This window comes from Malaclemys terrapin, chromosome 6, assembly GCF_027887155.1.
Source record: "Malaclemys terrapin pileata isolate rMalTer1 chromosome 6, rMalTer1.hap1, whole genome shotgun sequence".
NCBI classification, from domain to species: domain Eukaryota; kingdom Metazoa; phylum Chordata; order Testudines; family Emydidae; genus Malaclemys; species Malaclemys terrapin.
Genome location: NC_071510.1, coordinates 104,392,791 through 104,410,567, shown reverse-complemented (window position 1 = coordinate 104,410,567; position 17,777 = coordinate 104,392,791). Strand labels below are relative to the sequence as shown.

The following is a 17,777-nucleotide window of genomic DNA, read 5'->3' as shown; positions in this document are numbered from 1 at the left end:
GAGAAACGCTATCAGGGCAAATGGAGCCCATGAATGCGTGGAGACTATTGCTGGACAGTGACAAGAAATGCTCCATTTAATGAATACAAGAGACAAGCCAAGAAGCGCTGAGTAGGCACTGAATAGGACTAAACTATGTACATAGTTTGCCTTTTGTTTCATAATAAATTTTATTTATATAACCCTTTTGCTGATTTTTAAAGTGTTACATAAACAGGACAGGTGAAATATTATCATGTAAAGCAACCATAAACACATGAAAAGACCTAGGTTTACAATTTATGATTAAAAAACTACTATCTATACATAGACATAAAATGTAAAAACTTAAATATCTTAGAAACAGTAGCCAGTTGTTTTAATTGTCAAATTTGAATTCAGCACATCAAAATACATAATAAATAGCACATTTTATCTCTGAAGCAGACGACTTCTCAAAAATTGTAGACCAGTGTTATCAAGCAGAATCCATCATCAGTATGGACGCATGTCCTCTGGAATGGTGGTTGAAGCATGAAGGGACATATGAATCTTTAGCGTAACTGGCACATAAATATCTTGCAACGCTGGCTTCAACAGTGCCATGTGAACACCTGTTCTCAATTTCAGGTGCGATTGTAAACAAAAAGTGGGCAGCATTATGTCCTGTAAATTGTAACCAAACTTGTTTGTCTGAGCGATTGGCTGAACAATAAGTAGGACTGAGTGGACTAGTAAGCTCTTTTGTTTTGTTTTTGACTGCAGTTATGTAATTAAAAAAAAAAAAATCTACATTTGTAAGTTACACTTTCACAATAAAGAGATTGCACTACAGTACTTGTATGAGGTGAATTGAAAACTATTTCTTTTAACATTTTTACAGTGCAAATATTTGTAATCAAAAATATAAAGTGAGCACTGTACACTTTATATTCTGTGTTGTAATTTACATCAATATATTTGAAAATGTAGAACATCTACAAATATTTAAATAAATGGTATTCCATTATTGTTTAATAATGCAATTAATCAGGATTAATTTTTTTAATCGCTTGACAGCCCTACAAAACATATAACCAGTTTGGGGCTTGTGCCCTGGTTTGTGGCAATCTGCCCTAAGGTTGGTACTCATGTCCGTGAGCATCTTCAGACAGCTTGACACCATCATTTCAAAAACTGTATTCCACATACAAAGCCATGCAAACTGAGTTCTAATAACTTGAAAATTTGGACTAAGAGTGGAAGAATCATGAGATTCCACCCTGAGACAGGAAAGCACAAGAGACCCAACCCCAAAAGGGGACAGAGGTGTAGCTAGCTCTGTAATTGTAATAAATATATATTAAATAATGGTTTTCTAAACGCTACACAACGTTTATTTGACTCATATGGGTGTAACCAAGAGTTATCCCCCAATTTCATTTGTTACAAAATAAAACAGAAGCAAACAAATGAATAGAAGAAATAGAAGGGAGGTTGAACAAGCCCTTAATTTGTTTTCTGAGAAAATAATTTGCTTTAAATAGCAACTGAACTTTCCATCTATCTCAAATCATTTGTGCACTATACTTCGTTTCACAGAGTTGTGGTCAACCTTGCCTTTCCAGCAGGGAAATAACTTTATTCTAATCAGTATTTTATCTGACAAGTTATCTGACAACTAGCAAAACAAAAAAGTAGAATGTAAGGTATACATTTTTAACAGTGAGGGTAATTAACTACTGGGACAATTTACCAAAGGTCACGGCAGACTTTCCATCATTGACAATATTAATTCGTAAATATAAGTCCTATACTGTATTTATTATCTGAGTATAATATTTCATATTAATAATCTAGAATTAGGATGCTCACAAATCACTCAGGGAAAGAAGGAAATAAATATTCAACAACATGGTAACAGACTCTGCTCCAATAAAGTATTTTATTAATCATGAAATAGAGTAGTGTATCCTTTGGAGAGTTCCTAGAAATCCACAGTAGGCAAAAGTTATTTAAAAGAAAAAACATCTATTCAATGTCTAGTATCTTTCCTGGGAGGTCAAAGGGTTAGAAATTCAGACTCTTAAGAGGGGAAAGAATTAGTGCTTCTTATTGCCCAGCAGCAGATTTCTCCCGATTCACTGATGTGATGATAGCCTCAACGCTGATTAACATGTGTTTAGCTAGAAATCTACTGATTGCAGGAGAGTATAAGAAAGATTTAAGAAGAAAAGAACAAATCTTTACAGCTCTGACAATGACCCAAAGGACCCTTGGGAAAAGGAAGAATACTTTCTTTTAAAGACTAAATCTTATGAAGAAAAACTGTAAATGTAAGTATACCTTTCAAGTGCACTAATCTGTCAAGCCTTTTGCCATACAGACTAATAAAAAGTGCTCCCCATAATTTATTAGAGGCCAAGAATACCGCTCTTTCAAAATAGGATTACCGCAACAGAACTTTTGATTAAAAATGAAGTGCCTTGCCAAAAGAACTCTGAAGAGAGAATCCTATTCTTTTATACTGCACTTAGTCTCTCTCCGTCTCACAAGTGTATTTCTAATCAGAAGACAAACTTGAGACCAAAAAAATGAAATATCAAAATCCTAAAAATGGTTTTAACACAAACAATTCAGGGAATTTAAGGACTGTTGGTAGCAGCAGCAGAGCATATTGACATGCAAGAGAAATTCAGAAGCAATATGATACAGACACACTGCAGAGATATGTCACTCTTGAATTTCAAGGTGAAGGTGCAAGTTACTTCACTGAGGAAGCACATTTTCCTTTTCAAACAAGAGACTAAAACAGGACACTTTAGAAGTTATGAAAAATTGAAAAAAGATTGTGGGGGATACTACACTGATTTTTGGAGGAACTAGTTTCCAGTCAGGCTTTATTAGTAATTTATTAATTCACAAATTCATCAAAAATGAGGGTCTTGGTCTCAAATATGTAGCTTTCATTTAAAATCTCAGTCTAAACTTTGCTTTATATTAAATATGTAGTTTGACTCCTTTGAACTAAGTTCGGAGGTAAAGACAAAAGGAGGAAAACAAGTCATTTTTAAGCATACTAGTTTTTCCTCATCATAAAAATACAGGTAGATACTGACCTCTGAAGTAACAATTGCCGGAAGTTTCCACTTTGTGGATTAATGGTTAGATGATGAGATAGATAATTACACAGCCGTGCTCCCATGTAGGAAAAATTGGGGACAGATGTGGCCTTCCAAAATAAATTCAGAAAATAAATTATTATTCACAATAAATGAAAATTAGCTCATTAGGAAATAAAGATATCTTTCAGTAAAAGCACTTGATCAACACCAATGGATTTCTAAAAAGCTGGCTATATCATTGATTAGCAGACTAAGCAAAAAGAGAGAACTTCAATAACTGTTATTTGTAACATGCTTAATTTCAGCAAGGGATTGCTCAGAGAGTCAAATGGCAATTCAATATCAAACCAGCTTTCCCACACCTTGAAGTCTTGACTTTGTAAAAATGCCAACACCCTCCAGCATGATGGCACTGTAAGAACAGTAGGACAATGGAACAGACTGCCTAGGGAGGTTGTGGAAGCCCCTTCACTGGAGGTTTTCAAAAGGAGTCTGGATAGCCACCTGTCCTGGATGGATTAGATACAACAAATCCTGCATCTTGGCTGGGGGTTAGATTAGATGACCCTTGCAGTCCCTTCTAACCCTATGATTCTGTGTCTCAGTAATTCCTCCTTCCCTTCACATCCTAATGCCCAATGTATCTGAAAGTTACACTCCATTAGTAATTTATTGTTTACCTCAACATCAATACTTAGATGAAAGTTCAGAAAAACCTAAGAATGCTGTCAACATAAAAATAGCCAAAAACCTCAACTAAAAATGCTTGTGGATCACTCAATAGGCAAAGCACTTAACACCTGGGAAACAGAGTCATAACCATTATAAACTAGTCAAGGTTGCAAAACCTTTGTTTTCTCCCTGTTCTCCTAAAAAAAGACACTACTTAATTTTGGGAGGAAGGGGGGTCTATTTTTTTGAACTTTTATATCACTCTGAATTAATTGAGCAAAATATTTCAAGAGCTGTGTTTTTTAATAGTAGAAACATTTTGATCTGTAAATGAAAGTCTATTCTAAAAATTGAAAAGGGAAGGACATCAAGATTTTCGTTACTCTATTAGGAAGCAATATGAAATTTAGAGAGCCTTCTAGAATCCTGTGAAAAAGGGTAACGGGTAAACAACATTGGTGATTAGAAAGAAGATCATGGCTAGCAGTTACAATTAATAGTCAGATACTGAAGAGATGGGATTGGGTACAATTGTGAACTGTTAGGAGGGCTTCGTTTGCTAGAATCTAGAAACTAAAACAGAGTGTGCTGGGCATTTGATAACGTTGCTCTCTACAAAGGTAGCTAGTTCATTTTTCTTTTAAGCCTTCAGTGATGAATTCACATAGATGGTTGTTTCTCTTTCTAAAAGAGAAAGCTAAATGGAAAAGCTATTGTTCAGTAAAACAAACTGTTTACTGATTACCAAATATTAGCATATGAATTCCTGACTCAACATGCCTAAAACTGAAAGGAAGTGGTACAAAACAAATGACTGGACTGTAATAATTAAAACAAATGTTATCAAGAATTATTCAGGAATGGATAATGGATTCATATTCTTCTAGGAAGCCATTTTCTTCTGACTCTTCAAAATCAAACATTTCATTGAAATTTTTTCTATTGAAATGAAATAGCAGAAAATTGATTAGTTTGATGTTGCTGCAAGCAATACATTCTCAATACAGGCATCATAGACAGAACTTCTAGCAACTCTTCAATTTCAGCTAAAGCTTGCTTGTCTGCAACACCCCAAAAATGGCAAATTCTGTGATTATGCCAGACTTGAACTTGATAGGTAAGATACAAAGTTATTTTATGCCAATATCATCACCTTTAATGTAGCACAAAATGAATAAGTTAAAAGAAATGATCAAAGTACTTTTCCCTCAATATATACACATACACACACTCCACCAGACAAATTTACACTTATGATTCCACTGCTAAGAGACTGCAAATGGAGAAAGATAGTAAAAAAAGAAAGAAAGAATTAAGAATCAACACTGACAATGTAAACTAGTTTGTCAAACGGGATAATTGAACAATGGCTATACTCCATAGAGGAAAAATGCTTTCCTACTTAATTATTAATGCTACATCCGAAATTCAAACTACACAGCTTTATGTCCAAAATGCAAATGATGCCATTCAAGAAGGATGAGAAAAATACTGACATGGAGGTCTTTACCATTTGCTTAATGAAAATAAAATAAGGTCATCCAAAATGTCTGATGTATGGGCATTCAGCACACTATTTAAAAGCCATTGACAAAATAGCAACACTGTGGAAATTACAAAAAAACCCACTAACCGGCTTAATGCTTGGTTGAAAAAAGGAGAAATCATGCCTCAGCTTCCCTAAGACACTCTAGATCTCTTAGGAAAATTGTGGGTCTATCCAACTGTGATAATATAATTAAATTTGTTCTGTGCAGGCCATCAAAACAGCACCCATTTGATATATGAGGGTACTAAAATTACAAACATAACTGAAAGAGGTTTCAGAGGGATTTATAAATAAATAAAATAAATAAATAAATTTGAAAGATTACAGGCTGAAGAAAGTGCTGCAGTTTCACTGAATTCTCATCTGATCTAAGTGAAGACCTAGAACCACACAAGAACAAAAATGAAAATTGATTCTATGGAACTTTTTCAATACTTTGCCAACATGACTGAACCAATCAAGGTCAGAAGTAGAATCCAAAACAAAACCGCCTCTTCCCACCCTCACACCCAAAATGTAGCTGATGCAATGTAATCCTAAATTTAGTCCTTCTCTAATATTTAAAAATTGAATATTCAGGTTTCTAGCCCAAATTCCATGTTTCCAAAGGACAGTGTGACAACAACATTGCATCAAAATGGTAGAAAGTTGTAGATGTCAAATCATGAAAGACAGAATAGCTGAATTCAGAACCGACAGGGTTTTTTTGTTTGTTTGTTTTTAAAAGAAGATCTGTACTTCTGTCTTGTTAGGACACCATCAATTGAGCAAATGCTTATAACACACCGGAACTGATTTGTTTGAAATTTTTGTAATAGGTCAGATCCTGAAAAATTAATTAAGTTGGTAAAAGTGTAATTATCTAGGAGATACAAAAATAATTGTATGCCTAACTAATTAGTAGATTGGGAACTCAAATATTATATTCTTGTGTTTTACATACAGAACTGCAAACTTTTCAGTTTGGATACTATAAGTGCCTTATGTTTAAGATTGAGTCATAATGTATACATTATGCACTCTATCATTTTGGGTGGTCTACCTCCACTGGTTCCTCTATCGCATTTGAGGAAATCACAGCAACTCAAAAATAGGCCAAAGCAAAAAAATGGTTAATTGTTAAAAAGAAATATTAAAATTGTCAGATACTTTTACTCTACATGAAATCTCCTTGCTACTTCTATATATATATATATATATATATATATATATATATATATATATATATATATATATATATATATATATTATATATATATATATATATATATATATAAAAATATAAAAAAGTTTTACCTATTTCCTCCCCCCCCAATAAACTTGAGTTGCATATACTAAGTTCTCTATTCATGGTGCTCCATGGAGAATTAAAATTAGAAAAATAACAGTGATGCTGCGAATTGAAGCACTGATAAATGAAGGGAGGGTTGGATGAACTGTTTGCTTAACTGGAATCAGTCTTTTTGGAAAAATATGAGAAACTTTATACAGGCTAGACTCCCATATGACTGATCAACCATTCATTCAACTCAATATTCTTCAAATTATTTCACACATCAGACCAAAACCAATTTACAAACTTACACCCTCCTGAAATATTTTAAGATCATTCTCAAATTCTATTTTAAAGCTGAATACAATTTTTGTTTCAATCAACATTTGTTATTTTTCACTTTCTGTAACAAGTAGTAATTACAAATGTTGCATGAAATTAAGCCCAAAGCCCTGGAAGAACAATTGATATTAGCTCATTAGCACAGAAAAATTGTTCTTAACCTCTGAGGATAGGACAAGCAGCAATGGACTTAAATTGCAGCAAGGGTGGTTTAGGTTGGACATTAGGAAAAACTTCCTAACTGTCAGGGTGGTTAAGCACTGGAATAAATTGCCTAAGGAGGTTGTGGAATCTCCATCACTGGGTATTTTTAAGAGGAGGTTGGACAAATTTGTCAGGGATGGTCTAGATCAGGGATCGGCAACCTTCAGCACACGGCTCGCCAGGGTAAGCACCCTGGAAGGCCAGGCCGGTTTCTTTACCTGCCGAGTCCACAGGTAAAGCCAATCACGGCTCCCACTGGCCGCGGTTCGCTGCTCCAGGCCAATGGGGGCGGCGGGAAGTGGTGGCCAGCACATCCCTTGTCCCGCGCCATTTCCCGCAGCCCCCATTGGCCTGGGACGGCAAGTTGGAGACGCGATCGACCGAACCTGCGGACGCGGCAAGTAAACAAACCGGCCCGGCCCACCAGGGTGCTTACTCTGGCAAGCCGCGTGCCAAAGATTGCCGATCCCTGGTCTAGATAATACTTAGTTCTGCCTTGAGTGCAGGGGACTGGACTAGATGACCTCTTGAGGTCCCTTCCAGTTCTATAATTAGCTTAGCAACACTGCTCTTTCCAATCCTTCCCCAATTAGTACATAGTTCAATTCAAGACCTTCATCCTCATATTTATGGCCATCCATGGGATTGGATCTATCTACCCCAGAGATTAGCTCTTTCTTCAATCATGATTTTCCAAAACAGATACATTCCAATGAAAGCATGGAATCTTCAGCCAGTAGAGAAGCGTTTCCCAGTGTCAGACACACAAAGGGATATGGGCAGATCCCTCAATTGTCTTCCAGTCTCAGCTTTCGTTTTTTAGAACGTAAATCTTTAACTGTTATTAAGAAGAAAACCCTCAAAAATTGACTCAGTTTTAACTGATGAAGCAATGTCTGAGTTTGCAGAGAACCTGCAACAATAGCTCTGGGAAGTATTAACTTGCCCATTCATTGTGATGGAAGGATGATTCAAAAGGAACTGCTGTCACCTTTCATTAATCTCTATTATACAAAATCCAACATATGCCCCTGGCAGCCCTCAAATGCCAAGAAACTAAAAAAGTGAGCCTCAGAAGTAGGACTACAAGTATCTTGTTCAGTCCCACATAACAGTGAATCTCATACTAAGGATATATCTACACTGGTGGGTAGGGCTGGGGGGTACAGGGTGGGAAACCCGCAGCAATGTGTCTCAGATCCCGGGTCACTGGGCTTGCACTATGAGGCTAAAAAATAATGGTGGAGACATTTGGGTACAGGTCAGAACCTGAAGACGCATCCCTTTTGCCAGGTTTCAGAACCCGGGCTCCTACACTGCTATTTTTAACCCTGTAGCACAACTCTGCAAGCCTGGGTCCATTGATCCAGACTCTGAGACTCACTGCTGTGTCTTTTTTTTAAGGGGGGTGGGGGGAGCAGTGTAGACATAACATCTACGCCTAAGTTGCAAGACATTATCAGAGAGCAATAGAGAAATGAATACAGCTGGAAATGGCAGTGCGAACAAACAAGTGATATTTATCCTCCCCCTTGAGGTATGAAAGAGTAACCCACTTCCAATCACTATTTTCAATTTACAGGGCAAAAGCTTTGCCCAGATATTTCAATCTCACATATGAATGGAACCATACTATAAAAATATTACATGTACACAGAAATGCTAGTTGATATACTGTGATATGCAGCAATCCTAGAAATCCATTTGCTGGGGCGGGTGGGGACGCAGAATTTGCGTTTTTACAGAGAATCTTTAGTTTTTGCATTAAAATAAATAAATAAATAAATAAATAAATAAATGAAAACATACACAATAGAACCCAGTACCACCAGCACATGCACAGGAATATGGGAAATTGATGCTGTCAGCCCTGGGCAGCGGGGCTCCCGCTACCCGATTTCATTTTAATTTTGGAGAAACACTGATTTTTATGTTTTTTTATCTGAGAATTTTGGTTTTTTTTTTTTTTTTAAATCAGAGAAAACTAGGATTCCTGGTGATTTGTATCTTACATATTTTAATAAATTCATGCTTTGTAGCAAAATCCTACAACAGAACAATGCATAAACAGAACAATACACAGGCTACCTGTCGATAGATGAGTTCAACAAGCTCTTGTAATGCTTCATCTGTAGTGACCCAACCATTCAGTGTCTCTGCAAAATGCTCTATTTCAGTTTCAAAACAGCCTGGTTGTTCAGTGAGGTGATTTAAGAAATCCTGTACATACTCTGTCAGAGTTGGATAGCCATCACATCCATCTTCAAAAGAGGAATCCTAGAGCAATGAAGTAATATACCTATGGTTAGAGGCTACTTAAAAAGCAATCTAAAATAATATGTGCCAGTATCCTCTCTAACAGTGGCCAGCACCAGATATTTCCAAGGAAAGTGTAAGAACCTTGCCGTGAGATGATTTTCCCCCAACATTAAATCTCATCCTAACCTCTAATAGTTAGACATTGGTTTAAGCCAGGAAGCATGAAGGTTAATATCCCCTCCAAAAATTGTTAGCATTAAGTATTATAACTCTGGATATTCTTGTTATCCATATAAATTTCCAATCCTTTTCTGAATCTTGCTAAGCTCTTGGCCTCAATGACTTCCTGTAGCAATGAGTTCCACAATCAACATTTTTTAACAGTCTCCCACAAACATTTTCACAACATTTTATGTTTTCCCCTTAACTTGTTTTAAAATTAAATAAAAACATTTATCTGGTTTAATTTTACAGGACTCTACATTATCTAAATTAAGCCGACAAATAGTTGATAAGTTATAGACCCTACTGAAGGGAACAAACTGAACCAAGAGTACTTTTGGGAAACTTGACTTTGTAAAGACTTCTTCAGACCATAAGACGACAAATCCCTTCTACAATGAGTTAAACAAAAAATTATTGAAACACAATTGTCAACTTTAAAGAATATCTGAGAAACACTAAAAACTTGACAATGATTTTACATCCATATTTTTATTATATGCAATGCTTAATTAACAAATCCTCACACAGCTTGCTAGATATTGTATTTCTACATTAAGAAGCATCGCAGTCTTTATAATAATCCAGTAAACTATCATGTGAATATGTGAAAAAAATTAAGTATTGTAAAATAAAGTAAAATTATTCTTTCCCATAACTGCTGAGTTACTGCGTAGCAACCACAATTCACATTAGGCAGGTACAGAAGAACAGGTGCAGGTTCAAACAGCATCCTTGAAATCTGATTCTACAGCCAGAGGGGAGTGTAACAAGTAAAAGAAACAGCTGACAATCAGAAGCAACAGCTATTGGGATGTACTGGAAACCCTCATTTGGCATAAAGATGAGGGACTTGGAGATGGGAGGAAGATAACAATTCATCTTGGAGAAGTAGGAGGATAAAACTTAATTCATTTTTTGAGGGTGGCCTCAAGCTTCAGTTAGCTTAGACATGTCCCTGCATTAACACTCCCTCTGTAGTTTAAAGGATAACTGCTGTACCACATCCATCATATACAGCTCTAGTGTACTATAGTTTTGAGGGAATTATGTCTGAGGACACTGTGTACCAAATGGGAGGGGAAAATGCGTTATACATATTACTACTACTAATATAGAACCAGCTTGTTGGCACCTGATACACAAAGGACCAATTTAAATCTAGCACTAAATCTTAAAAAACCCTCAGGCCACTAATAATACAAATAATAAAAAATAATACCTAGCTCTTATATAGCACTTTTCATTGGATCTCAAAGCACTTTACAAAGGAGGTGAGTATCACTGTCTTCACTAGTATCTCAACTAAAAGAAGGTCTCTGCTAGTCAGGAACTCCAGAGTGATCCTAGTTATTTCTAAGTGGCAATCAGCTAATAAAAGACAATATGCTCACAAATTCATATAGGGTCTGATCCAAAGCCACTAAAATCAATTGGAAGATTCCCATTAATTTCAAAGAGCTCTGTATTAGGCCCATAGTATGCAATCCTCCAGCTAAAGTCAATAGCAGCAGGGCAAGACTGGAACCCGAACAATCCATAACAAAAACCTACTTTTCCCCAAACATAGCCATTGTATGAAATTTAAAGATGTAATGATATGGAAAGATTGAAGAGGTAGTAACAAATGTTTGTTTTAGAGAGAGACAGAGAAACAGATTTAAAGGCTGTGTGTCAAATCCTTGGCTGCAAGTCTGTCCCACCCCTAGTAAGTGATATAGTAAGATAGTGAGCACTGTCCCAACATACCCTAGCTTGAAATGTTGGGCCAGATTTGTAGGTAATTGTTTTAATGACCTATAATTTATCATTTAAAAAAAAAAGTTTTCTTTAGCTTTTCTAGGAACATACTCCTCTGCCTTTAGATTATATACTGACCAGCTGAATCTTATAGGACTTTACAATGCAAGCTCATTGCAATCTTAAGCAGAGAGAGGTTGGTGCCTCTCTATAATCATCTGTAGAAACAATGTATAGCTTTATACTTCAGTAAATCTTATGAAACACCTATTGAACTCAATCCCCTTTGCCAATGAATTGTGGAAGGCAAGAAAAGGAGTCTACCTGACTCTGAAAGTTACTGAGGTGAAAACACTGTAGCCTTCTGCTGGAGTTACAGTAATGTTATTGTTGCATGTTCTACTCCTGGGGTATTCTGAACCACTGCGTGTACACAGAATTCATGTCCGCTGCATATTTCTTTGCTTCCCTGCAGAAAAATGACTTTCTGATGGGGAAGTAAAGGGAAGATGCAAGAGTGGGGTCTCGTGCCCCTCCCCAGCAATGTGGGTGCCTGATTTTGGGTTCCCGGAGTAGGCAGTGGAGAGGTAAATCACCACTGGGAGCGGGGGGGGGGGGGGGGGAGGAGGAGGAGGATGTGGGGACGCCCTGGCCCGTGGTACCTACCCTGTGTGGGTAGGGCTGGGCTGAGGAAGGACAGGACTTGCTCTTCCCCTGCAAAAATCACTTCAGTTGTCTCTGAATTACAGCAGCTATTTAACAGTGCACAGCAGCACTATGCTGCAGATAACACTATGAAGCTAATACTGTAAATAAAAGCACTGGGAGACTTTTAGGCACAAAGTAATTACGCAATTTGAATTTGATCTGAATAACAGAGTTCAACTGCTTACTTCTGCAAAAAAATGCTAAGGGGATCTTTAATGAACTGAACTCAACAATCCTTTGGTTGTAAGTGTCATCTGATCAAATAATCATGAAAAGTCTTAAAATTAATTCTCATTTATGAGAAATACTCACATATATTAAATAGAATATACAGTTTTCTATCCTACACCAATTATGCAGTCTGCTTTAAAGTACTGCATCTTTTGATTTACATATTTCAAATTAATATATCTTTAGAAAGCAATGTATTCTTCTGTCCTGGTCCTTAAGTCACGCAAAATGCGTACCAGCATTTTAAACAGGAGCATCAAGTCAAAAAACATTAACATTAATCAATATGTAGGACATGACAAATTGGAGCAAAGAAGGCAATGTTTATGTGCCTGCACCATGCTCCGGAGGGACCACTTCTTTCAGGGAAAGTTTAGCTCAATCTCCACCCCTACTCCTTTGTCTTCAAAAACTGACAAATGGTACCATTTGCTACCCCTTGTATTTAGCTAACTGGTTATTAGGCGATGGAATGGCTGACAGCAATAGTTGGTCCAAATACAAGCTTCGGATTTAGAGGTGACTGACTCTATATCCATTACCAATCGGTTCTCTTTCCCCATGTTTTAATATAGCTGGTGTTAAAATTGGCAATATAATTAGAAATTGGATGCTACCAATCACAGATGTCACACAAATCTAGTTTCATCCATGTGCAAAAAGTGTTTACACTGGTAGCCAGTTCAACACCTGAGGTCCCTTCCAACCCTGATATTCTATGAACACATCAGCATTTATAGGTCACAAATGATGTTAAAAATTGGCACGTCAAAGGATCATATTTAAAATCCAACTTTTATTTCTCCACCTATGTTTCTCAAAACATAGTTTTTCAGTATAATATAAAAGTAGTTGTCCCACCATTTATAAAACAACAGCATTAAAGTTTGAGGGTTGGTTGTTCAAACAATACAATTGGAATGCTAAATGATCTGAGTGATTATCATGGAATAAATGGAAAGGAAGACTCCAGGAATTCTCACCTGCCTCCCCAGGACTGGAATTATTACAGAGGGAACACTCAAGACAATAACATAGATGGTCAGAGAAGTCCACCTTGCATTATACTTATAAGCTGGTCATGAAGAAGCATTGCAGTCTCAGGAAGAGACTGCCTGCTGGAATATTGGTCAAATCAGTGTGTGGTGTAATCAGGAAGGAATGCAGTTATCTGGGACAGAAAATCAGCACACAAAGATGTATTTGATGTATTCTGTGATATTCATTCAGATCACTTAACATTCCAATTTATTGCTGCAGGAAGTGGGCCTCTGGCATGGCTGAAGTTGGTGGGGGTAATCTAGTGCTTTCAAACCGCTGACATCTCACACCAAAAAATTATGAGAAACAAATTGACAATTTGAATCCAGTTAGATACCAAACACTTACTGTAAAACTAGGATTATATCCCGACGGATAAAACTCAGGTGCGTTCACTGACAATTTTGACGTTGCTACTGGTGCCACAACCAACTGAGGTTTAGCCATTGCTGATCCACAATCGTGAGCTGCAATTTTATCTTGTGATACAGGGGGCACTTTTGTCTGCGGCATATGTTCTGTAAAGATTTTAAAAGCCATCACGTTACATTAACACCTCAATCCTAGAATTTATCAAATTTCTGCAATTTCACGCAAGTAAACAAGTATATAATGGAATTTGTGTTCTTGGGGGATGGAAGAGAAAGCAAAATGACTTCAGGAGTCGCACATAAAGCAACCTGCAGAAAACTTTTTTAAATTAATATTGTGGTCTTTAAGGTGTAAAAAGGCCTAAAAGGTTTTTAGTTTTAAGAGATTTTTTTACCTGGTATTTCTAAGAAATGTCAAGTCTGGTCTTCACTGGTTTTGCTAGAAAACTTGTAAGGATCTCAGATTTTTGTGATTTCTTGTACCTTAACTAAAACAGGAGAAGGCTCTGAATCTTTAGCAAACATCATTTTCTCCCGAATATTTTAACAAGACACTTCTATACAATCTGACTAAAAATCTTTTCTCCTTTCAATTGCTCAATTTTCAGTTTCTTATGATGTCATAATTTAGGCTTTGATAAAACACTTATGCACCTGCTAAGTTTACTACCATAAGTAAGCTCATTTAGTACAATAGGCCTACTCATGGTAGTAAAGCATATACATAAGTGTTTGCAGGATCCGAGCCTTAAATAGTTCTCTAATCAGCACAAAAATTTCCAGAGTAGACAGGATCTGAATTTCTAACTGTAAAAAACAAAAACAACAACACACATGACTGTGTTTTAAACAAAACACATTTCAGGCCTTTTTTCTACATTGGAAAGAAGCAAAAGCTTATTTTTTCTCCCCTTTTTTGCAGGTCCCATTTAAGACAATTATACAAAAAAATCTGAAACTATAGAAATCATCATTTCTAAATCACAGATGTCTGAAGAAACATTTGGCTAATCTTGTGGATTTCTCAACTTTTTTTAAAATAAGCGTAAGACTGTCATTTATTGACAAGTACTATGAAAATTGCTGAATTTATATTTTAACAAACCATGCACCCTGTTGTCAGTCATTGCTTGAGAAACAGATCAAGCTATATTTCTTGCTTTTAAAAGTTATCTGCATTTTCGCATGTATTTTTATACCTTTGTTATCTTTAGCTAGCTGAACTGTGGAAGTAAAAATTTAGATACCCAGCATTGTTGCTTTGTTATCTGCTTCAGTAAACTATTTTTACCGGGAAAAAAAATTGCTGGAGGAGAGAGCTGAAGAGGGAACCATTTATGAAAGGTTGAGATACAAACCTCACAATCTGCTGCCAAATAAAAGAGACATGTGGGTGGATAGAAAACACAGAAGAGGGTGGTCAGGGGAAGCCTATGGCGATATATAATGCAACATCACATCTAACAACCTGGGTACAGGCGTCAGTGAAGAGGTTATAGCGCCCTGGGGGAAAGGGGCAGGGGCCTGCCCTGGCTCTGCTCTGCTTGTTTCAGTTGAGGGTGGGGGGACGAGGTTGAATCATGAGCTATTAGGTCACTGCTCGGTCAGGGCCCCTGGGCGAAGGGCGTAAGGCGGCTCGGCAGTGGGACGAGACACGGGGCTCGGGGCCTCTGCTCTGCTGGCCCTAGAAGAGCAGATCGCGCGGTAGGCAGGACGGTGTCCCAGCAAGCCGGCAGTAGGCGAAGGAGCGGGCTCCGGTGCCCGGTACGGGAAGGGGTTCCCTGGGGCGCCGGTGCCCGGTAGCTGGGGAGGGGTTCCCTGGGGCGCCGGTGCCCGGTAGCTGGGGAGGAAGGTTTCCCAGGGGCTCCGTTGCCGGCGGCGGGCAGTACCTGCGTTTCCGGTGGCCGGCGGCGCTGTCTTGGGCGGCCGAAGCGGCTCCTGCTGGAAGCCCGGCTTGTGCTGCGGTTCGGCGGGCCCCGAGCTGGGGAAGCCGCTGCCTCCGAGACGGGCCCCGCTCTCCGCGGCGCCGGATCCGCTCAGCAGGGCGCCGCCACCTCGACCCCGGCCCTGGCCTCGGCCGGCACCAGGAGCCCGGTCGAAACAATCCGACATGCTCGAGACGGGTCGCTCAAGCGCTCCTGGGAGAGCGCGCGAGGCCGGGCCCGAGGCAGCTCCCGCGGGCCGCTTCCCTCCCTCACGGCAGCTGCTGCAGCCTGAGCCCTTCACTTTCAGTTTCATCCCGCACTCGGCGGCGGCTCACAGCGCCCCCTAGCGGCCGGGAGGCCTCCCATCACCATAGTAACCTGGACCCCGCCGAGGCGGCGGGGGCAAAGCAAGTCCCGCCCCGGTGTCCTTAGGGTTAGCATCTAACGGGCATTAAATAGAACAGAATTCTCCCACGTCACGCCACGTGGAATGGTTTCGGGCAGGGTTGTGGCGTGGGAGAAGCTTCAGGAAGGGCCATCTCTGTGCCAGCTGAACCCGTTCATAGGAGCAGGGCTGGATTTAGGGACGTGTGAGGCACGTGACTGCCTGTGGTGCAGAGCTCAGGGGGTGCCGGGCTCGGGGCGCTGCTTCTGTTGTTAGCGACAAAAGGGAAAATAGACTGAAGGAAAATGTTTCACGTATAGATTCATTTTCACTAACCTCCTAGAATGTTCTGGACCTTTGTAAAAACAACGAGGCGTCCTTGCGGAACCTTAGAGACTAACACATTTATTTGGGCATAAGCTTTCGTGGGCTAAAACCTGCTTCATCAGATGCAGGGAGTGGAAAATACAATAGGCAGGTATAAATATACAGCACATGAAAAGATGGGAGTTGCCTTACCTGGGGGGGGGGTCAGTGCTAATGAGGCCAATTCAATTAGGGTGGATGTGGCCCATTCCCAACAGTTGACAAGAAAGGGTGAATATCAACAGAGATCTGTGTTCATACCAGGGGTGAAAGTAACTTAAAGGACTTACCGGTACGCTGAGTATGTTGGAGTCCTGAGCGGAGGCGTGGCCTCAACCGGAAGAGGCGGGGCCTTTCAAGATTTAAAGGCCCTGGGGCGCCACCTGTGGCTGGGAGACCCAGGGCCTTTAAATCACCCCGGAGCTCCCAGCTGCAGAGGCGGCTGGGAGCCCCGGGACTCAGGGGCGAATTAAAGGGCCTGGGGGGCGGGCCACTGCGGCGCTCCGGGCCCTTTAAATCACCACGGGGGCGCTACCCCGGCGCGGCAGGGCTCCGGCGGTGATATAAAGGGCCCGGTGCTCCTGCCACTGCGGGGAGCCCTGGGCCTTTTAAATCCTCCCCATCAGCCAGGCTCAGGCAGGGATTTAAAGGGCCCAGTGCTCCTACCCCTGCGGGGTAGCGGCGGCAGGGCTCCGACGGTGATTTAAAGGGCCCGGGGCTCCAGCTGCTGCAGGGAGTCCTGGGCCCTTTAAAATGCCGCTGTAGCCCTGCTGTCACTGGGGTAGTGGCGGCAGGGCTCTGGCGGTGTTTTAGAGGGCCCGGGGCTCCCTGCAATGGCCAAAGCTCCGGGCCCTTTAAATCCCTGCCCAAGCCCAGCTGTCGGAGCTGTGGCAGTGATTTAAAGGGCTCAGGGCTCCCCGCAGCGGCTGGAGCCCTGGGCCCTTTAAATCACCGCCAGAGAAGCTGGTCTAGTCTGGCACAGTGTACCGGCTCTTGTCGGTACGCCGGACCAGACCAGACTGGCTTATTTTCACCTCTAGTTCATACTCACCCCTTCTTGTCAATTGTTGGGAATGGGCCACATCCTCGTTAGCACTGACCCCCCCCACACTTGATAAGGCAACGCCCATCTTTTCACGTGCTGTATATTTATACCAGCCTACTCTATTTTCCACTCCATGCATCTGATGAAGTGGACTATAGCCCCCAAAAGCTTATGCCCAAATAAATTTGTTAGTCTCTAAGGTGCCACAAGGACTCCTCGTTGTTTTTGCTGATACAGACTAACATGGCTACCCCTCTGAAACCTGGACCTTTATAGAATTTCATGTAACCTTTCAGAGTTTCTGAGAACTACATTTTCCTTGATCCTCCTAGATTGTTGTCAGACATGCCCCCGTGAGTAT

The 17,777-nt window shown here is 39.9% G+C and overlaps 1 protein-coding gene across 2 annotated transcripts in view; it reads right to left on the bottom strand.

The window, feature by feature from the left end:
• PAIP1 (poly(A) binding protein interacting protein 1) overlaps positions 1-15,899 on the bottom strand; it is a 37,787-nt gene extending 21,888 nt beyond the window's left edge. The window contains exons 1-4 of one of the 2 annotated variants that reach the window (XM_054032319.1): positions 15,585-15,899; positions 13,673-13,842; positions 9,212-9,400; positions 3,078-3,190 (exon numbers count right to left, since the gene is read on the bottom strand). In XM_054032319.1, the coding sequence (XP_053888294.1) occupies positions 3,078-3,190; positions 9,212-9,400; positions 13,673-13,842; positions 15,585-15,807 (695 nt within the window). In that variant the 5' untranslated portion in view covers positions 15,808-15,899. Of the gene's footprint in view, positions 1-3,077; positions 3,191-9,211; positions 9,401-13,672; positions 13,843-14,090; positions 14,184-15,584 lie in introns of those variants that run through there. The other variant, XM_054032320.1, reaches the window with a different exon arrangement.
• Positions 15,900-17,777: the final 1,878 nt, after the last annotated feature.